This window comes from Anastrepha ludens, chromosome 2 (assembly GCF_028408465.1).
Source record: "Anastrepha ludens isolate Willacy chromosome 2, idAnaLude1.1, whole genome shotgun sequence".
Classification (NCBI taxonomy): domain Eukaryota; kingdom Metazoa; phylum Arthropoda; class Insecta; order Diptera; family Tephritidae; genus Anastrepha; species Anastrepha ludens.
Window position 1 is genome coordinate 162,001,221 of NC_071498.1, and position 23,226 is coordinate 162,024,446.

The 23,226-nt window shown below is 41.1% G+C and overlaps 1 protein-coding gene across 3 annotated transcripts in view; it reads right to left on the reverse strand.

Moving 5' to 3' along the window:
• Positions 1-23,226, reverse strand: part of LOC128855717 (band 4.1-like protein 4) — a 273,260-nt gene that overhangs the window by 93,455 nt on the left and 156,579 nt on the right. For 2 of the 3 annotated variants that reach the window (XM_054090858.1, XM_054090859.1), the window contains exons 9-14: positions 19,874-20,341; positions 19,171-19,554; positions 18,799-19,080; positions 12,760-12,873; positions 3,463-3,609; positions 1,795-3,328 (exon numbers count right to left, since the gene is read on the reverse strand). In XM_054090858.1, coding sequence (XP_053946833.1) covers positions 1,795-3,328; positions 3,463-3,609; positions 12,760-12,873; positions 18,799-19,080; positions 19,171-19,554; positions 19,874-20,341 — 2,929 coding nt within the window. The remainder of the gene's footprint in view (positions 1-1,794; positions 3,329-3,462; positions 3,610-12,759; positions 12,874-18,798; positions 19,081-19,170; positions 19,555-19,873; positions 20,342-23,226) is intronic. The other variant, XM_054090860.1, reaches the window with a different exon arrangement.

Sequence of the window (23,226 nt, forward strand, 5' to 3'; positions counted from 1 at the left end):
GATTTGCAACCAAGCGGTCGAAATTACCAAGGATTGGCTGCGCATTAGTGGTTTAAGCCTTGCAAACCATAAAACAGAGGCAGTCCTCATCAGTAGCAGGAAAATAGTTGAAACAGCAAATCTCAGAGTAGGTGACCACGCACTAGAATCTAAGCTGTACATAAAATATCTTGGGGTAATGATTGACCACAGGTTAAGCTTTAAACAGCATCTAACATACGCCAGCGATAAAGCAGCGAAGGCTGTAACTGCATTGACACGTATTATGATGAATACGAGAGGACCTAAGCAGGCTTCTAGGAAGTTGCTTAGCAGTGTGGTATCGTCTATCCTGCTATATGCGGTACCAGCCTGGGTCGAAGCAACTAACTGCAGCACATACATGAAAGGCATTAAATCGGTATACCGGTTATGTGCCCTCAGGGTGTGCTGTGCATTCCGCACAGTATCGGAAGATGCTGTATTAGTCCTCGCGGGTATGCTACCAGTTAAGCTGACTGCACTAGAATTCGCCGAAATAAAAAAGCATCGAGCGGATCCGGCACAGCTGACTAACCGAAGGACTGAACGGGAGCGAAGCATCCGTACTTGGCAGGAGGAATGGAAGAACTCCATGAACGGACGATGGACATATCGATTGATCCCGAATATCACAAGATGGATAAATCGAAAGCATGGCCAGATAGATTTCTACCTGACCCAAGTACTTAGTGGGCATGGATGCTTTAAGGCTTATCTGCATAGATTTAAGCACGAAGATGACCCGTACTGCACCTTTTGCAACAGTCTAGTTGAAGATGCAGAACATGTTTTCTTTGTCTGCCCTCGTTTCGAGCTGGAAAGAGTAGAATTGAGTGATAGGGTGGGGAAGCCAATAATGGTTAGCAACCTAGTAGATATCATGCTTGACTCAGAAGAACATTGGTCCGCTGTCAGTAACATGGCAAGGATAGTAATTACCAAGCTGCGTCACAATGAACAACAGCGCAGATTCTTACGTAGAGGCAATAGGCCACACCCCCTCCCGTGAAGTAGTACCTAATAATATTTAACGGTATTAGGAATCACCAACTGCGTCACGCTGAACAGCAGCGCAGATTTTCAAGTAGAGGCAATAGGCCGCTCCCCTCCCAGAACTAATACTTAACGATAAGTAAATACCAAACTGCGATGTGCTGAACATCAGCGCAGATTTTCATGAAGAGGCAATAGGCCGCTCCCCCTCCCGTGAAGTATTACCTAACGGTCGTCCCGCGGGGGGGAAACGGAGCAGGGGTGGGGTTTTTAGTGGGTGAGTCGAAAGACAAGTCTCACACTTTTCGGCTTTCAATGCTTTTTGCCACCTCCAAAAAAAAAAAAAAAAAAAAAAAAAAAAAAAAAAAACACGTACGCACGCACATTTACGCATATTTGGAAAATCGGCAAAGCCCAAAGTAATTACCAGCTAACAGAGTTCCCACAAAGTGGAGCACTTCATTTGTATGCGTGTGCGTGTATTTGTGCGTCGATGCTCCAGAGTTAACAAACAAAACAAACGAGGGGTGCGACGCAAAAACAAAACAAAATGAAAAAAAACACAAGAAAATCTGTACTTAGTAGCACGCATACACGTATTACAAAAACAAAACAAAAAACAGAAAAACAAAACAACGTGCAACGTGCAACGTGCAACGAGCTGGTCATGCCACATTTAACGCCACATGCCACATGCTGCATGCCGCATGCAAAAGACGCTTTCAATTTCCAATACGGTTTTCGATTTGATGAGCCTCATTTTTGGGCGATTTTACTTACAGTTTGTGGCTGCTGCGCTGACGTTGATGATGACGCAACACTGGCATGTTGCAAGAATACTAAAGGCCCTACCACTGCACCTGTGCCGCCACCACCACCACCACCGGTACCTGTGTTGTTTGCGGCCTTGTGCAGCAAAGATTTTGGTTGTTGCACGATAGGCGGCTTACCGTTGTCGAACTGGTAGTAGAGTACATCGGTGGCAGGTGCAGCACCGCCATATAACATTGCACTCTCCACACCAACTCCACTACCACTACTTTCACCTCCGCCGCCGCCGCCGCCGCCGTATGTAGGTTTATAGAGCGTTGGCTGCGGTGGTGGTGGATCGGCGGTTTGTGCGCCTGAAATGTGGTAAGCTGACATTTGTTGATGCCCCTCCGAGGGTGCATTTTGCTGTTGCTGCTGCTGTTGCCCTGTGCCGCGTAGAAAATCGGGCATTTGTGGCATTTTGTAGTTGTAAATGTACGGACGTTCGTACTCGGCGCCAAGTGCCGTTGACCCGCCCGTGCCGTGATGGATATAGGATAGAAAGAGATCGGACTTGGCTGGGTGTAGACGCGAATCGAAGCTACCCATGCCAGCTGTGTGTATGGGCGCTGGTGTGTGATAGTAGCTGGCTCCCGGCAATTGGCCTGTAAGTAGCTGGGTTTTGGTAATAGCCTGCCCGGAGTAACGTCGTGTGGGTACGCCGATGTCGGACTTGGCATCGCGCTTCTTGATGTGCAGTCCCGCGACCGATGGGGGACCCTGATAGTAGTAGGGCGCCGCCGGCGTATTTGGCCATTCGACGAAACTATCCATACGATTGGTGCTAGAACTTAAATTACTACCACAACCATAAGCATTACTACTGCCAGCACCACCACCTGTAATATTACCGCTACTGCCATTACCACTACTAACATTATGGCCGGTGGCAGCTGCCGCGCCAGTCGCTTTGCCGAAAACATTATTCAAACTGAACTTGTATTGATTATTCTCGAATGTGGTGTAGTTCAGTAGACGATTGCCAACACCACTGCTACTGTTGCTATTGTTCGATTTGTTGTTGGTGTTGGAGTTGTTATTCGAGTTTGCGTTTGAGTTTGAGTTTGGAATTGCGGCTTTTGAAATGCATTTCTCATTAGTATTAGTAAGGTTAGTTGCCGAATGGTGGGAGGAAGCAAGGGACGAGGGACCATGGGTATTGGATGAGGTGTGTATGGGCGCCAACAGTTTGCCCATTTGATAGGCGTGGCTGGTGTGTGAGTTGGGATTGTTATAAATGGGTTTCGATTGCGATGGTTGTTGTTGGCGTTGTGCAAAGCATGAAGTTTGGCGAGGCGGAGCTTGTTGTTGTTGTTGTTGGTGTTGCATTTGCTGATTACTCACAGTTTGTTGCATTAAGATGTTGTAAGTAGATGTGCCGCCACCGCCACCGCCACTGCCTCCTCCTCCACCGCCGCCGCCGCCGCCGCCAATTGATTTGCGATGGCTGCCGCTGGAGGCGCCCGAAGACTTGTTAGTTCCATAGCGGGTACTATCGCTAGATCTAAAAATAGGGAATAGGATGGAGAGGCGCGTCATGTGGGGCGGCAAATGAGGTGGGCAAGTTGTTTTCTATTTCTATTTTTTTCACCTTTGCATATAAAAATTGAAGAGAAATGTGGAATGTGAAATGCTTACCTTTCCGAGGAATAGGCGTAGTCCTGATCGGCACCGAGTCCTGAATCGGTATGCTCGTGTGATACTCGCAGCGCAGAGTTCTCTAATGGGCTGAGATTAGAGCCTGTTGGCGAGATGAAGTCACCCATGCTCATACTGGACATCATTCTGCGAAAAGAGTTCAAATAAAATATTGAAAATATGAACAAAACGTAAGCAAAAAGCAAACTTCGGGAAAAGTTTTAGGCATTCTTATTAACTTATTCTTTAAAAAATGGCGATAAAAATGTATATGAAAAATTACAAAGGTTTCCCGATTTAGCAACCGGGCTTGCACAGGAAACCTGTTATATTGTTCTTGGGGGTTTGGCTGTAAGTTAGTGTTGATATATTAAAAATTCCTGTTTTAAAAATTCTTGTATGTCGTGACTACTAAAGCAGCGAATACCACGGGAATGCTGAGCAGACTAATGGTGAACATCGTTGGAGCAACTCAGTGTAAAAGGAGGTTGATCGTGGACACCACAAACACAGTACTCTTTCACGGCAGCGAAATATGGGAAGTTGCGCGAAACTCTGAGTTGCTTTAGCTTACCGCACTGTCTCAGGCACAGTTTTTGTGATCAGCGGGGAGATACCTATCGACCTCATGGCCCGATAATGAATATATGCATGGGATCCCAGGAAAAAATACGCCACCACTAATGGCGCGGAACTGAGATGCCAAACAATGCAGAAGTGGCAAAGCCGATGGGCCACTGAATCGGTTGACAGATGGACGGCGTAGCTGCCATCTATAGGCAAATGGGTTCAAGGGACAAAAGAAAACTGATCATGGCGACTACAAATGTAATACTCTTTCACGGCAGCGAAATATGGGAAGTTGCGCTAAACCAAGCGCAAAGAACTGGAGGCTGTCTAATCGACAACGAAACTCCGAGTTGCTTTAGCTTAACGCACTGTCTCAGACGCAGCAGTTTTTGTGTTGTGATCAGCGGGAACATGTCTATCGACCTCATGGCCTGAGAACGAATATATGCTTGGGATCCCAGGAAAAAACACGCCGCCACTAACGCCGCGGAACTGAGATGCTAAACCATGCAGAGGTGGCAAAGACGATGGGACATTGAATCGAGTGGCAGACGGAGGGCGAGGCTGAATTCATCAATAGGCAAATGCGTCCAAGAGAACTTCGGGGAAGTGGGCCTTTTCATGACTCAGCACCTCTCGGGCCGCAGATACTTCCCGAAATACCTCTGTCGCATGAATAAGGTAACGAGCGATGACGCCGAACACATATTCATTAGTTGCGATAGATGGCTGGTGGAAACATATGTTCTGAAGGAGTAAACTGGTGACATCGCGCCGAGCAATGTGATCGGTAAGATGCTTGAATGCGAAGACAATTGGAATGCGGTTAAAAGATACGTTGAAGATGAATTATATATATATAATTGGCGTGTACACCCTTTTTGGGAGTTTGGCCGAGCTAGACCTCGACGCAGTACGACAAAGGGAAGCGCCACAGACAGAGACATAAGAAGACGAGCTAATAGCATGAAGCTGGCAACAAGCATGGTGGACCCAGACGTCCATAGAACTGGTTCATTTCATGCACGTCACCCTGAGCCCTTTCGAAACAATGCAGAAAGTAGTTTCAGGAGGAGTGTTTCCGCGGAAGAAGATGTGGGATTGTTTTAGTGGCCACACCACACGACGTAGTAGACGACGCTCGCTGTAAGTGCGTCCTACCTCAGCCACCAACACAAAAACAGGCTGTAAGTACATTCGGACGGATTCCGCACTTGGAAAGGACATATTTCAGCAATACTATTGGAAACGAGGCTAAGAGCAGCCAGTTTGAGCTGGCTTCAAAATAGGAAATCGGCATTGAGCTTCGATTTGAAAGTGCTCCTGTTATAAAACGAATTTGGATGTATAGCATTAAGCTGTGAGGTACGACTTGTGGTATCCAAATTGATAAAGTTCAGAGATATCAATACAAAATGATATCGATATTGACCGGAACACGATGAACTATTTCAGTTTCTAGTTTTGGTGGTCAGCTTGAAATCATTTCTTCTTGGCTTCTTGAATAAATAAATAAAAAAAGAGGTTGTCTGTAAAGTCAGTTTACTGACGATAGTTGATCGTTACAACATCACAAGAAAATATTGATGGAATGGTTGCATTTTTCAAAAGAAAATTTTAATTTATTTGTTTGATAGATATTTTGTATGGATATAGAGAAGGAGGTGAACGGAATCGCAATGGAATTGATCAAGTTAGATTTATTTGTACGAGGTTTGCTTTTTATATTTCGGGATTAGAGAACAAAAACAAATTTTAATCATCGAAAATCACTTTATTGTTTTTCAAAATATTCTCCATGAAGATCTATACACGTTTGCATGCGTTTGAACCAATTGTCGAAGCACGTTTGCCACTCTGAATGAGGTACCTCCAAAACATGCATTCTGAATGCCGCAACCGCTTCTTCAGGTGTCGAAAAACGTTGACCTCTCAGTTTGTTTTTTACGTACGCGAATAAAAAGAACTCATTCGGTGCCAAGTCAGGACTATACGGCGGATGACCCATTAATTCGATGTTTTGGGTGCTCAAAAATGCAGTTGTTTAAGCCGATGTGTGAGAACTCGCATTGTCCTGGTGAAGAGTGATCCGTTTTTCACGATTGGTTTTCCTAATTTCTTGGAAGCCAACTGGCAAAGAAATGGTTGCGTATCACTCAGAATTTACCGTTCTGCGTTGTTCTAGTGGTACGGTTGCCACATGTCCAGTTTTTTCGAAAAAACAGGCGTCCATTCGCTTGGAAGTGCTTCGTGCGCGAACAGCTTTTGTTGGATTTGGCTCATCTTGAAACACCCATACAGTCGACTGCTGTTTACTTTCGAGCTCATACACATAAATCCATGATTCATCACCTGTCACGATGCCATAGACGTGTTTCGTAGCCCCGCGATCGTATTTTTTGAGCATTTCCTTCGACCAATCGACACGAGCCTTTTTTTGAGCGATTGACAAATTGTGTGGGATCCAACGCGAACAAATTTTTTTTGACAGTCAAATGTTTATGCAATATTGAATGTATGCTGGTCCCACTAATGCCTAAGATTGTCTCAATCTCACGATAGGCCACACGACGATCTTGCAATATCAGTTCGCACACAGCATCAATGGTTTTCGGAACAACAACTGATTTTGGACGACCTTCACGAAATTCGTCTTGGAGTGAAATACGACCACGATTGAATTCACCGTATCATCGATAAACACTGGTCCTTGATGGAGCTTCATCGCAAAAAAATTAATCAGGTTCATCCATGCAATGTTGCTGAGTTAATCCACGTCGAAAATTGTAAAAAATAATCGCACGAAAATGTTCACGATTTAATTCCATTTTTGGACCAAGATGAATCTTTTAAGTTACTGTAAACAACACAAATAGCGCTGGTATTTCAAAACGTTCTGAGTACCTAAAAGCCAAAAAATGTCAAACTTTGCGATACAGTTGTCAGTTGCCAGATTGCAATACCAGGGTTGCCAAATCCCGAAATATAAAAGGCACCCCTCGTACGCATAAATACAATTATGTCAATTTTTTTTACAATGTACATAGCGGATCTGCAAAATGAGTCGTAGTCCGAAACAATTTAGAAAAAATGTTCATAAAATTCTTCGTTCAGAAAATCATTTTAAATTTACAAAATACTTGAATAAAATTTATTGTTTCAATTTGTACTCGACTGTTAAAGTTTAATTCTTGATTTTATTATTTTATAACAAACATGTTAAATTCCAATTAGAATTACCAATTGATGCAATTGATTTATATTCTCTAATTCATCAAACAATTATAATGAGTTCAACTAATTCCCATTAGATAATTGTAATTTTTATTCCAATGGTAAAACTAATTGGAATTAGTTGCCATTAGCAAAAAAAATTGGTTTACCTTTACAATTAGAAATCTAATTGACTTCTGCTAATGCAATTAGATATTCAATTAGCTCGAATTAGAATTAATTATTTTGATAAAAATAAATTTTTTGCAAATAAACGTGCTTTGCAATTTGTTTCAACTTCAAACTTTGAAGTGTTCGCATTGTTTAATATTCTAAATGAAAGTTGTATTTCTGTTAACTTAAAAACATATTTATTTCTCGCAATGTCGGAAGAAATATCATTTGCAATTGAATTTTCTGGTGATGATGAGGATTTTGATGTTACATACACGTCTTCGAAAGAATCAAAGCAATGGAAGGTGTTCAATGGAGATGGTGAACAATTTGTGAAGAGACGTATGGAAAGCACTTTCGGCAATATAATTTTCACCTCGAATTTTTATATTGAAGTTAAGAAGGTATGAACGTTTCATTACAAAACTATACATCGAAAGTCTTTGTTGTGTTGTTAAAGTACTTGTGTAGTGTGCCGTAGTAATTCCACTAATGGGTGTAGGTTAACATGAATTTTTGGACGAAGTAAAGCATCAATCAATTTTATATAAAAACCTTGTATCAGATTTCACAAAAATAAAAAAGATAAAATAATCGGAAAGTGCGTTGCTTGCAATAAGGCGATTCGCGGTTTTACGGGGGTCTCTTCAAATTTTATCAACCATCTCAAAGTGCGGCATCCTAAAATTCATAAGGAATATCTTACGAAGAAATCTAAAAATGAAAACTTGAGTATTCAATCAAATTTCGATAAGAAACTTATTGAATTTCTAGTGGATTCAGGTTTGCCGCTTTCCCTGGTTGAAAGGCAGTCATTCATCAACTTAATTGAGGGTATTGGCCTTAAGTTAATGAATAGACAGACGGCAATGAAAAAATTAGAAGAGCTTCACAAACGCATGGAAGAAAGTGTGAAAGCCGAACTAGCCACAGCCAAACATGTCTGCACAACGGCGGATATTTGGTCAGGAAATCACAGAAGCTTTTTCGGATACACCTGTCATTGGCTTGATAAAGATTTTAAGAGGAAATCAGCTGCTTTGGCGTGCAAAAGGATATTTGGAGTTCACTCTGCGGAAGCAATTGGGCATATCATGACCGACATAAATACTTACTGAGATGGAAGATGACGGCGGCCATGATATGTCAGAATTCCAAAACAAGATTTGCCTCCCTAAACACCACAGGTGCTCTAGCCACACATTAAGTCTTCTGGCTACGTCTAATTTAATAATAATTTTGAAATCCGATGAATCCCTATTCCAGCGGAACACTATGGTAAGAAATATTTTAGTTTATATATTTTATACTAGAATATAATTTATTTAGGTGTTCAAAAAATGCGATAATTTGTGGAAAAAATGCAAATGGCCAAAAAGTTCGGAAGTGATACAGGAAACTTTAGGTGGATGCCTCGTTGTGCCGGTTGTGACGAGGTGGAACTCGCTATACGACGCCGTTGTTCGACTTCTCCAGCACAATCCAAAACTGGATGAGTTGTGCGATAAATTGAGCCTGCCGCGTTATACATCCTGTGAACTATCATATTTGGATACATACAAGCTGATTGTGGCGCCTATTGCTCAGAGTCTGGACTTTATGCAAGGCGAACAGAGTATTGGATATGGTTGCCTTTTTGCCTACAATTATCACTCTGAGCAATAAATTGATAAAAATCCACCAGAAAATCGAGCATCCATTCTCTACAATTGCATTAGAGCTGGAAAAGCAATTAAGAAAACGATTCCGAGCTTTCTTTGAATTAAATGAGGAGGCAGATTTGGCGCTAGCTGCAGCTGCACTGATTCCAAATGTAAAGTTGAGCTGGCTGAAAATCTTACAAAAAACATCACCGCAATTTACATATACGCGAATAACGGAAAGGGTTATTCGTATCATCACTGATTATGCAATCAAGCTGAACCTTCCTACAACAAACGAAAATTATAAATGTGAGGGTTCGTATACTGAATCGACCTTTTATGATTTCAGTGATGGTGGTAAGTTCTGCATAAGTAACACATATACATACATATATGGTATTTTTAGTAAATCTGATTACATTTTTGCAGAAGGAAGTACTGCTTCATTGTCAAAATTGACAGAGGAGGGTGAAAGCATGCATTCTATTTCGAATATGATGCATCAATATTTGAATGATGATGATAAGACTTCCAATATATGGCCCAAATATTCCACATTAAAGGACATAGCACTGTTTTGCAACACGCCGCTTACGTCTTCAGGCCCTGTGGAGCGACTATTTGCCTTTGCGGGCATTATTAATAGTCCAAGCCGGAGTCGCTTGACTGACTTTTCTTTTAAAAAGCTCGAATTGCTGAATGCGAATATACCCGGTTATTCTAGTTAATAAACAGTTAGTACATACGTTAAATAGATGTTCATGTATGTGATATACGTAGTATATATTGTATTATGTAGATACGTAATATATATATGTGTGAAATTCATATTATGAATATTTCAGTTTTTTTTTTTTTGTTTTTCAAAATATCAAAATAATTGATTCTAATTCGAGCTAATTGTTCAATTGTGTTCAATTAGTTACTTAATTATTTTTGCAAATTTAATTGTAATTTGTTGTAAAAAGAGTTGTGTACATCAAATTCATTTATGCTCTCTGTTTCTTTTAATAAAATTTGCTCACTTCCTAACATGTTGCCGATTTGCGTTCAACTACTGAATACTATAAAATTTGAAATGTGCCAGTCAATGAATGGAATGATGCATTGTTGCTCTCTTAATCTCTTTGCTGCTCATTTATTGCATATAAAAGCGATAGTTCGCATGTGTTAAATATTTATTCTTATACATTTATTGATATATGAATCGGTTAAAATAATCAAAAATTCAGTTAAAAAGAAAAATGAAAGCTGCTTGAACAAACTTTTCCTCGATTGCTACTCCTCCTTCTATTCTCCAGCCTTGCCATTTGTCGTTGGCATATGTTTGTTGTTAATTTGTTTGCACATTTTTAAGTGAGTAAAAGCGCACACTCAATTGGCTCTTCGAACAAAGTTCGTTATACACAAACGTACATATGTTTTTTTTTTTTTTTGTTGAGGTGGCACAAAGCATTGAAAGCCGAAAAGTGTGGGACTTGCCTTTCGACTCACCCACTAAAAACCCACCCCAATTCCGTTTCACTCCCACCGCGGGACAATCGTTAGGCATGACTTCGCGGGAAGGGGAGCGGCCTATTGCCTCTTCATGAAGATTTGCGCTGTTGTTCAGCGCGACGCAGTTTGGAGATTACTATTTTTGCCATATTACATATATTACATCGGACCAGTGTTCTTCTGACTCTAACATAATATCCACTAGGTTATCAGCCGAAATTGGCTTCCCCACCCTAGTGCTTAATTCCTCCCTTTCGAACACAAATCGCGGACATACAAACAAAACATGTTCTGCGTTTTCTACAGCTGGTGCACAATGAGAACAGTACGGTTCGTCTTCGTGCTTAAACCTATATAGATAGGATTTAAAACACCCATGTCCCGTGAGTATTTGGGTCAGATAATAGTCTAACTGTCCATGCTTACGGTTAACCCATTTGGCTATTAAGGGAATTAGACGGTACGTCCAGCGTCCGTTCAGGGACGAACTCCATTTTCCCTGCCATGAACACCAGCTACGCTCTCTTGCTTCCTTGCGTATTGTCTGTCGTTCTGAAGTAGCTTTGTTTTGGTAAACTTGAGCGTACTCTTTTGCCATTAAATTTATTGGGAGTAGTCCTGCAATAACCATAATGGCGTCTTCTGGTACCGTTCGAAACACGCAGCACACTCTGAGGGCACTCAGACGATACACTGATTTCATACAACTCACATATGAGCTGCAATTAGTTGCTTCCGCCCATGCTGGAGCTGCATACAGCAAAATCGATGAGAGCACGGTATTAAGTAGTCTCCTAGTGTTTTGCCTAGGGCCTCTAGTGTTCATCATTATGCGCGTCAGTGCTGTTACTGCCTCTGCCGCTTTTCTGCTTGCGTATGATAGGTGATCTCTGAAGTTGAGCCTATGGTCGATTAATACGCCCAGGTATTTAATGAACGGTTTCGATCCTATGGTATTTTCGCCCACCATTATATTTGCCGACTCCACCTTCTTTCTGCTGCTAATGAGCACTGCTTCCGTCTTATGATCCGCAAGAGTTAGACCGTTCTTGCGCAGCCATTCTTTCACCATGCCGACAGCCTGGTTGCAGGTTGCTTCGGCTTGGTGTAGTACTTTAGCTACGACCACAACAGCGACATCGTCAGCAAACCCTATAATTTTGTACCCTGGGGGTAAACTGAGACGTAAGACTCCGTCATACATAATATTCCACAGCAAGGGGCAAGGGCAAACATACATATGTGCATACAGGCATGTGTATGTGTGTATGTAGTTTCACATAGGCTTTGAATTTGTCTAGTATTATTATATAGCAGCTGTCCGAACGCATCGCTTGTTCAAGTAGGATAGAGCCAGATGTCGAACATTGCCGAACACGGAGGCCGATTGTGCCTTTTCGTCGTTTGTTCCGCGCTCTCGCTAGCAGTTCAAACCTTAAATGGAACGGCTCAGAGCAAGGTAACGTCGCATTTTTTGGTGCGTGCAGCCGGCTCCATCAAATTATAAGACGTTGTCACGTCAATAAAAATTCTCAGAGATTTGAAATACCTACGGTTAAGACCGAGGTAGAAGATAATACAAAAGAATACTTTGCTCAACTACAAAACCACCCAAACCCTTTAACAAAGGTCATATTTAATACAACAAGCCGTAGCCCTCTGCTAAAAAAGGTAGACCTGTCTTCTAAAGAGCGATCGAAGGGTTTTACGGGATTCTAGTATAAATTAGTTGGTAGAGTTTAAAACTTTTTGTTCGGCTGTAAAAAGTGGATTTATAAAATAATAATAGCTTTTATTTTTCTATTGTCAAAAGCCGTATTTTGTTATTTTTGTTAAGTTGCAATTTATTGATTTCTTAATGAATTTGTGAAAATTCGGATTAAGAAATTTTCATATTAAAATCATTCCAGTTGCATATAATAATGTTGACGTACTATTAAGAGACGTAAGTCTTACTCTGTACTACTTACATGAATAAACAAGTAAATAAATAAATAAAAATATATAAATTCTAAAAAAAAAAATAAAAAAAAAATAAAAAATTAAAAAAAATAAATGAAAAAATAAAAAAATACATAAATTAAATATAATAACAAAATATTTGATATCCCAAAAAAAAAAAAGAAAGCTTCACATTTTACCCAGACTCAGATTAAATGCCTTGAAAGATGAAACTTGTTAATAAATCTTCATAAATTACCTGACTAATCCACTATTTCGTTCGCACTCTCTCGAAGATATTGTGCTGGCGGAGCGTATGGATCCATTTCTACCACTTACATTGTCTGTCACATTTGAGTTTTGGAAATATAGCCTGAGAAAGAAAAAAAGCATTGTAAAAAATAATGCAATAAAATTAAAAAATTTTTACTTTAGTAAGTTGTACTAATAATAATAAAAATAAATTTAAATATTTTTAAGCAAAAAAAAAAGTATGAATTAATTTAGCGTCATTGATAAAGCTAGAGAACGTCTCACTACCTACAAAATATATGAAATGTTTCTGTAGGTCAGTTAAGTTAAGTCTGGTATTTACAGCAAAAGTATTTCTCGGCTATTTATTAGACTAATTTCGAATCTGCTGCGAATATCGTTAAAAAAATTATGAATGTTTGCTTTTTTCATTTTTGTATTTTTATATTCAACACAATGAATTGCCTGACTTGGGTTTCCTTTATTGATCAACTCAAAGAGAATTACTTTTTTTTTGGATGAGACAAAATTCAAGTAAATTACATTACTGCCATTGAAGTCAATTTAGTAGAAACACTTTCTGAGAATAACCTGTTGGGAAGTTTACACATATATTTATATTTCCCCATGGTTCCTAGGTTGGGCATAGAACTTCAACACAAAAACCTCGGCATTGGACCGTTCATGTAACCCTGATAAAGTACCTAACATAAATAGGTGTGCCATTTAGTGCCGGTAGATTACGATTGAACTCTCAGAAAAGGGAAATACATCAAGCAAAGTATTTAAACTAAAAAGAGAGATGGGCCATTTAGATGCGACATAGTATATAAAGGGTTTTCCAATAACAGTGTTATTTTGAATAGCCCGCTATTTCGGTAGATGTCACTTTTGAAGCTTTCATTTTTTGATATTTGACAAGTAGAAACTACGCAATTAATAAAAATGGAACAATAAATGCTTAAACAACGCACTGAAATTATTAAAAGTCACTATAAAATGGTGAAAGTTTGGCGGAGACGGTTCGTAAAACTCGAACATTTTTCGGTCATGGTGAAGCACCTTGTCGGACCACAATACAGAAATTGGTGAAAAAATTCGAGCCGTTGGGAAAAGTTAGTGATCTGAAGAATAAAAGCCGTGCACGTCGCTCAAGAACAGCCGAAAATGTTGCTGTTGTAGCCGAAAGTGTTGAAAAAAACCCAGGTTTGTCCATTCCTCGTCGTTTTTTTGGAATTAGGCATTCCACAAACGTCATTACACCGTATTTTGAATAAAGATTTGGGTCTTAATGCTTATAAAGTCCAGTTAATACAAGAACTCAAGCCGGCCGATCATCAACAACGTCGTGTCTTTGCTGATTGGGTCGTGATCCGGAACTCCATCCAAAAATCGTCTTGAGTGAAGAGGCCTATTCCCACCTCGGTGGCTTCGTCAACAAGCAAAATTGTCGGATCTGGGGCTGAGAAAATCTAAGAGTTATTGTTGAAAAGCCTCTCTATCCTCAACGTGTGACTGGTGACTTGGTGCGGTTAATGGTCCGGCGGAGTCATTGCGCCTTACTTTTTCGAAAATGAAGCTGGAGCAACAGTTACGGTGAATGGATTGCGCTATCGAGAGAATACTAACAACTTTTTATGGCCGGAATCGGATGGTATTGATCTGGACAACGTTTATTTGCAGCAAGACGGCGCTATGTGCCACACAAGCAACGAACCAGTAATCTTTTACGGGAATAACACCTCTTATTGGAGAACCCTTTAGGTATTTTTAGAGATATAATAGTTCCGTTTGGATTTATTTATTATGTAATATTTTGAGATTCAAATTAAAGTTTTAAAAAAGTGGAGAAAAAATTTTCAGCTTTTATACGCAACAGAAAGGAAAAAAAGCAACAACTAAGCTTAGCCAACTTGCTCGTGAGATTTGAACTTCAATGGCAGTATTACACGCACTTTGTGAAAATTACCCCAAGCTAAACCACTACCCTACCAGAATTGAAAACATATCTGCCGATGGACTAACCTGGCCTGACTCTAATAATTACTTAACTTGCCTCCTCAAGCCAAGTCATCCTCAATCTAAAACAATTTCTTTTGCGGTGCTTGCCTTATTTGGCATCAAGAACAATAACAGAAAAAAACACCTGCTATACGGCCCTATAAACTGATACAACATTTACAAGAACATCAAAATAAAACAACCAATTAAAAAAATATCTTTTATGCTTGAAATTTTTATAATTTTATTCAGCCGATTACTTTGGCTTTGGCTCAGAAATAATACCAAGCAAACATAGATTTAACAAATTTCAAATTATTAGTTTTTTTTTTCGTTGCTCAATTTTAATTGAAAAGCTCACCTGATTCGTTCACTGTTGGTGCTTGGTTGACCAGGTTCACATTTTCTAGGAAAATTTAATTAGAAAATGAGCATTAAGTTTGAAATTTGAATAACCCTAACTTATACATAAAAATGTTTGCATTGTGAAATTAATAATAAAGGGTGTGCCATCGACTAGTTTCTGTATCAATCGAACGTTTCTTGGTACTGACATAAAAGTGGCTGGAACTGAGTAATACATATATACATATCTATATCATATGTACATCTAAGTGGTATGAAGTGGCACTCTCGAACAATGCTTCGAAGTATTGCCCAAATATCATAGTTTGAAGTTCAAAAGAAACATTTTATATGGCTGGTAAAAAACGATGGGACGATGAATCCGATGCAACGAGTAACTTTAGCTGCTACGGCATAGGGAAGTTGACAGCACTCTTCTAATCAGTCGAGCTTTTGGCGGCAACGGAGTTGTTCAACGGCTGCGTTAATTTTTTCCTATATGACCAATTTAATCTCAGTTTTTGTCAACCTTTTTTTTGTAAAAAGCCTATACATCGAGATGGCTGGACAGCTCAACCGAGCACATTGCTGATACACAACGATGAAGATCTCATCAACTCAAAATTGGCCTTCAGCTCAAGAGAAGCCTTCAGAACTATAGAACTTTATAAGGCTTAAGTACTTCGAGTTCAAATAACTATTTATGCTTTCCGATATCGCGGATGTGGATATCGCCGATATGGTGCGATATGAAAACTCACGTATTTGGAATTAGAATAACTCACTCACTCATTAAGAAGCCAATACGTCTTGAGCGCATGATTTTTTGGCACACTTTTTGAAGTGAAGTCTTTGCTAGTTCCTTTTTTCGAAAATTTAAATTGCAACAATCTTGCAATCATCGAATAACCTGCAGAGACACGATGGATCTTTTGAGAGTACTTTGAATAATTAGGTGTTGGTGAGCGATGGTTTTAGCGAGACCTGCGAACAATCGATCTTTTGTTTTGAGTTCGACACGTTAATTTACTAGTTTAGTACGTCATATTTGAGTATACAAATTTCTATTAATAATTCAAAATGTCAACCCTTTCAAGGAAGTTGGCCTATAACGAGTGGAAAGAATCAATCAAATTGCGAATGTGACCACAGCTCAGATCGCATGGATCCTGAACCAGGTTTGAAATAAGTGTCGCTTCGCGAATACATAACTGGAATTTGAGTGCTAAGCTTTCAGTGACCTTCGTGAGAATCTCGTTTAGGATGGTGGCAATACGGCTAGAATGACTCTAATCAATTTATGACGCTTTCCTTTCATCGCCAAATGCAGTTTTTGAATCAGATAAAAGTCGCAAGGTGTCAAATCAAGTGACTACGGCGAATGGAGGATCGAAATAATTTGCCTCTTTGTCAAAAATTTGATCACAACTCTTAACCTAATGACAGATTTTTTGATCTAATATCAGCTTGTCTTGTAAAAAACTGGAATTGAGCTTTGAGTAATCGAAGACTTGGCCACTATCCAATATATAATTGTCAATTGAAACCCTTTCCTGGACTAATATGTATATCGAACTATTTTTCTTTAGATATTTTGAAAAAGATTTTTTTGAAATGCAGGGCAGAAAAAATAATAGAAAAGTGCATTAGGACTAAACACTTACTTAAGTGTATACTAATGTTGAATTTTGTGTTGTGTGTCGGTGGATACTTTTCCAAGCATGTTCCAAGCAGAGATGTATTCCATCTGTCTACGTGCAGAGATAAACTTAGACAGAAATGAGCGAATTGCCATTCTGAGCGACTGTCAGACGGCACTCAAGGCTCTATCATTCTGAGAGATTAGGTCTTCACTGGTTCTTGAGTGCATCGCGAAACTAAATCTATTGTATTAGGAACGCACAGCCGCAACCCCCTAATTTTGGTCCCAGGATACAGGAGTATAACTGGGAATGAAATAGCGTACGCATTGGCGAAAGAGGCTGCGGCCTCGCCATTAATAGGTCCCGAACACTACCTTGCAACACACCAGCAAGGAAAAGCTTGCGAGTGAAGAGCTAAAGCTTAGGGAGGTTTGCTGGTACCAAACTATGGGGCTATGAAAGGCGAAATCGTTACTGGAAGAGTACAACCAAAAGAGGTTTAAAATACTTAAGATCCTCTTCAAGGATAAATAATGCTCACGGAAATTCTCACAGTCCACTACAGACCGCGAAGTCATCTGTACATGATTCGGATTTAGTCTCCTGATTCTTGTGGTTTCTACGACCAATCTCAAGAGACTCCAATACACCTTCTCCTTGTATGCAGAGCTATAGCATGGAGAAGGTTGAGACACTTCGGCCAACTGCAGCCAGAAGAAAGGCACATTCGGGCAATCTAACCCATCTCCACCCTGAGTTTGTGAAGGGAACTGGGTAAGGATGAGCAGAGAACACAAAATACTATCAGGTCGAAGTGCAAACTTCGAAGTAATCTATCTATATGGGTTTGGTGAAAGATGAAGGGTCTAGAGCGTAAACCTTCCTCGTAAACTTCTTTTTTCAATTTGGATGAAAATAGGCGCTCGAGGTATTTAATATTTTATTATAAATAGAAACTTGCAGGCAAGATGTTAGTAGCGAGAGTTGAGAGGTTAATGAAACTTCGCATAATTAATTTTGTTTATATTTAAAAGGAATGAGCAGGTTAAGCAGTATACCACAAACATTGTCTGGGCCCCTGGATATAGAGATACTCCTGGAATTTGCAACAAAGATGAGATGACTAGGATAGGAACAGATCTTGAGCCCAGTAAGTGGTCATCCCTTTATGGTAACGCAAGCTCGGTTGTTGTTGTTGTTGTAACAGCATAAACATACCTCATAACTCATTAGAGAATACTGCTGGAATGACAGTCCATATCCGGATATAACGCCGGACCCTTCCGGTTACGTAGAACTAACTGTCGTGAACAAGTTCTGAATCAGGTCGGCCTACATCCCGCAAACCACACAGTAGATGGACCATGGCACTCACTTGTGAGGTAACTATAGATGAAAATAAACACAAAACTAAGTCCGTCATCAATCTAGAGCGTCGCTCAATAGTTGTTACCATATCGGGCACTTTCTAATAGGAAACGTATGAAGTTTACCTCTAATGGCTTCTGTCACAGCGGCATGTGGAAAGCCTTTAACACACCTTCTGCCACTGTTTCGCGACATCGTGGGCTAAACTTGTACTTCTTTGGATGTTTTGTCAGACTTAGCTCAAGACTAGTGACATCATAATGGACCTCCAGGCACCTAAATGTCGGATGGCAACCAACGTAACCTAACCCTGCCTATTTCAAATGGGGACATATTTATGGGCGTTGCCCTCACTAATATCCTATAACCAATTTCGGTAATCTTGTGCTTGCTTCACACATACTCTAGCAGAGACGCATTCGTATAATATGAGTTATCAAGAGAGACAATAGAGGAGGCCTAGGTATAAATCATTCCATACATCATTTAATAATTTTATTTAAAAAACGGAAAAGTTACTTGCGACAATTAATAAATTGATTTCTTGGTCGATTCCGACAAATACCTGATATTTTATATTATTCCATCTAAAGTCCGTCAAATAAAATATAATTTCTTAGTTGTTACGTAACTGCCAATATACGAGACATATTCTACTTTCTTTACTCAATTTTATGCAATCAACTTACCCTCTAATGCGGTCGACACGATTCTTGCCCTGTCCACCAGTCGAACTACTGCCATTTGTTATTGTATTGCCCGAGCCAGTACTCTTGCCACCCACACTGCCCTTGCTGCCGCTCTTGTGAATCTTCATATTCATTGTCGAACGTTTCGAGTTCGTCTCGACGACTGTGTAGGGTATTTCGCGTAGTTGATCCTCAGTCATGCCAGTCGTATCGACCAGATCGAATTGTAAGTGTTTCGCCAGTTCGCTTGACCAGATGCGATTGCGCGAATCGGAAGGAGATCTGTTGCATACGGAGGAAAGAGAGAAGCGTACAAAAAAAAAAAAGTAGCTATAGTCAATTTTTTCCCACTTGCTTGTTGATGGCACTTACTTATTCTTGCGATGTCGCCGCGATTTGTGGTGCGAATGTGTATCCGAATGACTGTCGTTGCTGTGCAGGCTGCGCGCCACCATGCTACTCTTCGAGACGGATGCCTGCTGTACGGAACTTTGACCCAGACTAGCTTCGGCTTGACGGCGTTGCACCTCGCGCCACTGTGATGTGGAATCGATTAACTCCGCTGAACCGCTGCGCACCGATGACGAACGATGCCCCGAGTAGCTGCGACCGCGCGCGCTCTCATGATCAGAGCCAGCTGAGTCGCGACGGTGACGCGAGCGACGATGCTTGCGATGATGCGAACGACCTGAACGTCCAGAACCACGCGATAATTCACTCTCATTATCGGAGGTACGCCGATGACGATGTTTGTGCCTGTAAGGGCAAGTAAGTGAGTTGAAAGGCAGCAAGCAAAACAAAAAAGAATGAAAACAAAATATTTAAAATAAAATTGAAATTGCAATTGCAATATTCACGTGAGATCAAAGGTTGCAAATGTAATTGAACTTAAAGTCAATATTACGCCAAATTATTGGTTATCAAAAACATATTTTAACTAAGCAGTCGGCAGTAATGCGATCGTACGTGCGCTCAGCCCGGCAACCGACAAACGCGCTGCGAGAACGAATGCCTCACGCCAACTACTACAATACATATTTAATACGTTGCACGTTCTTGTTGTTGTTGCACTCACCTGCGCGTCGAACGTGAATCATTTGATGAATGACTCTCCACCGAACTTGAACGATAACGTTGCTGATGAGCCGATGCTGAAGATGAAGAAACGTGATCGCGATCTCGATCTCGATGCGCTGAATGCGACGACTGCCGATGCTGCGTTGACGTACCGGAGGACTGGTGATGATGGTGGTGGTGTTGATGTTGATGATGATGATGCGAGCCACCGCCACCGCCACCGCCACTTGTGGCGATCGCTGAACGCACCGAACGCGGACTTGAGGGATTATTGCCGAATAGCGAACGTTGTTGGGAGCGTGGCCATGGAGCGCTGCGCGTGCTGCGCGGCGAATCAGGTGTCTGCAAATTACTATTGCAATCACTGCCGCCACCGTTGTTGCCAAAATGCGACTGCTGATGATACGGACGTATGCCGAGGCTCGTTGGTATGCTGTAGGTGGAGCGGTAGGGACTCTCGTAGTTGCTGTGGTTAAAAAGAAGAGAGCGGTAAGGAGAATGTATATCATAAAAGAACTTAAGTGGTAAGATGCTGAGAAATTTGCGAATATATTTACATGCATACACATATAGACATACGAGCACCTAAGAACTATAAAGGTGCTTGTGTGTAAGTAGACTTAAAGTTACTCCACTTAGTCTCGCGCAGCGCTGTAATTGAGGTGTAAAGAAAATTGTGGCATACTTAAGTTTTGCGTGCCTATGCCACTATGATGTGGCTGCTCACATGCAACGTAGACTTGGGATGTATGAAACGAGTTGCACACACATCGCCATGTTTGTGTGTATGTGCGCCTGATTACACACGTCACGCAGATACTTGATGCGCACGTGAGTGGGCGTGAGCGCGTAAGCGTGAACATATGTTCACGCACATACATACGTACCCATGCTAACATACATACATGCACGCAGTGCAATAAATATCGATTTGTGTGTTTTGCGTGGCATTCGCATAATTTGGATGGTTAGGCAGCGAAGCTCAATTTTCAAGCTCTGACAAATTGAGTAATTGCCCCCGGTGGTGTGTGCCATGTCGAGCAACTTAATGGTGATCGATGAAATCAACATCTAAGCCAAATAATAGGAGTACTTAAGTACAATTACATTTTTTTTCTGACAAGTTTTATCTGACAATTTTTTTGTGTTTTTTTTTTTCAATAAACTTCGATATATATATGTTTTTTTTTTGTCGGGACAACTATCAAGTCCAGCACTCAGAAAACATTAAGTCCATTGTACTGCGCTCGAGGTACCTTTTTAGTTTTCTTTAAATCTATCCGACTTCCGAAGATGTCTGAGTAGATCTTGTGGTGCCAAGGAGCCAAGGTGGCCGCTTCTTAACACATCAGTGCTAAAGACCTTACGCCTAATTCAAGCGAAGGCAGGGCAGACGCACAGCCGTTTCATCCTCCTCTCCACATGCCAGGCTGAGTGCACAGTCTAAGACCTTTTCCATATGCTTCGCCTATAGAAAGTGGCCCGTTAGCAGTCCAACCCTCTTACAAGTAACAACAACCTGTCTACAGGTAGCATCAGTTTTGTCCATCTGCAGCCTCTTTCAGTCTGCCGAGCCTGAGTTGAAGTAGCTCGTTTGCTGACCGTGCCTTTGACGGCTGCGGAAGGTAATGACAGAACTTGCTCCAGGCCAAAGAAATTAATTTCAGAACCCATCTTAGCTAAAGAAACAGAAGTATCGTTACCCGCCATACCTACGCGTTCCGGGACCCTGTTAGCCTCAAGATATTATGTCTACCGACATAGTTCAGCTTGGATTTACTGGGCTCAACTACCTTTGAAGTGGTTGGAGGATCTCTAAGGCCATGAACGCAGCTTTACTGTCGGTGCAGACACATACAGATCTACCTCTCCACCTGTTTTCCACATTGTTAGTTAGGAAATCCAGTTGCGCGTTACAGCGCTCTAAAAAGGAAATAATCGATGCATTCTTCAATATCTTCACGACAGTGAATGCAAGATCAAAGCGCTGGTTGCAGCTATTTCGTTCTGGTCGACGTCGATGGACATCGAAAATGAGCCATCCTAAAGTAGGCCTGCCATCGAAAATGTCGATAAACTCTTGGAAGTTGTGGAATTAGACCGGCCTATGGGCACGTATTCCCTTGGTCAGGTACTGAAATACAGCTGATTGCAAGACGAAGCTAGAAATAAAGGTGCCACGAGGAGAAAATTGGAGTTTCTTTGGCTACATCTCACTTGAGCCTAGAAAAGTTGTACTCGTGTCAACTCAACACGCGCTGTTCAAGTCCACCAACTAATAAAGTTGCGAGAGCGTTTTGCTCAAGCGTGAATTGGAGCCTAACAGTGCAATCCAAGCATTGTGTATCCGGCATTTATGTCAAGTGACTTGCAACTAATTCCTTCATTAATTCTTTTGTGACAGTTGCTCCAAGCCCCTAGCCAGTTAAAAATGCCTGTTTGATAAAGTTTTGATTTTACGATTTTTCACTACTTCACGTTCGTTTCGTTCTTCCCGTTCCCGTCAGACAAGGTGATCTTTTGACGTTTTCAACTTCTTACTGGAAAAACTCTTGCGCGCGGACGAGCTAAACCGCACTGATACTATCTTCCACAAGAGTGTTATGCTACTAGCATATGCCGAAGACATCGACATTTTGGGCGAAAACAACCGCGCTGTATGCTCGGCCGACTGCAGTATAAAGAGAGAGGCGAGCAATGTGGGTCATGCGACAAATGAGGCAGTCTTCGCGTCTTGGATAACCAACAATTCGAAGTTGTGAAGGACTTTGTCTACCAGCATCAACAACAAAAATGACGTCAGTCGCGGGATCAAACGGAGAATAACTCTTGCCAACAGGTGTTACTTTGGCAACTGAGTAATAGAGTTCTCTCCCTCTAAGGACCAAACTGGACTAAGGACTCTATAAAACGATTCATAATTCCCGTCCTGCTACATGGCGGAGAAGCATAGACACTGTGAACAGCAGATGAGAAAGTTTTGAGAGTCTTCGAGAGAAGAAATATTCGGAAGATCTTTGCTCCCTTTCCCCGGTCGCTTGAAGAGTATGAGCTATATAGGGACACATAGTTAAGCGTGTAAAAATACAGCGCCGACCATATGAAAGAAGACGCTTCAGCAAGGCGAATCTACGAGACGGTACTCCAAAAAGGAAGACGAGGAAGACCACATTTCCATTGGAAAGACCAAGTGCTGCAACATCTGTCAGCTCTCCAGGTCTATAACTGGCGCCAGTGAGTGTAGGACAATTGGCGCGCTATTTTGGATTCGAACAAAACCGTCATACAGTTGTAGCGCAACTTAAGAAGAAGAACTTTCCTACGGCACATCATTAAACAAAGAATTGCATG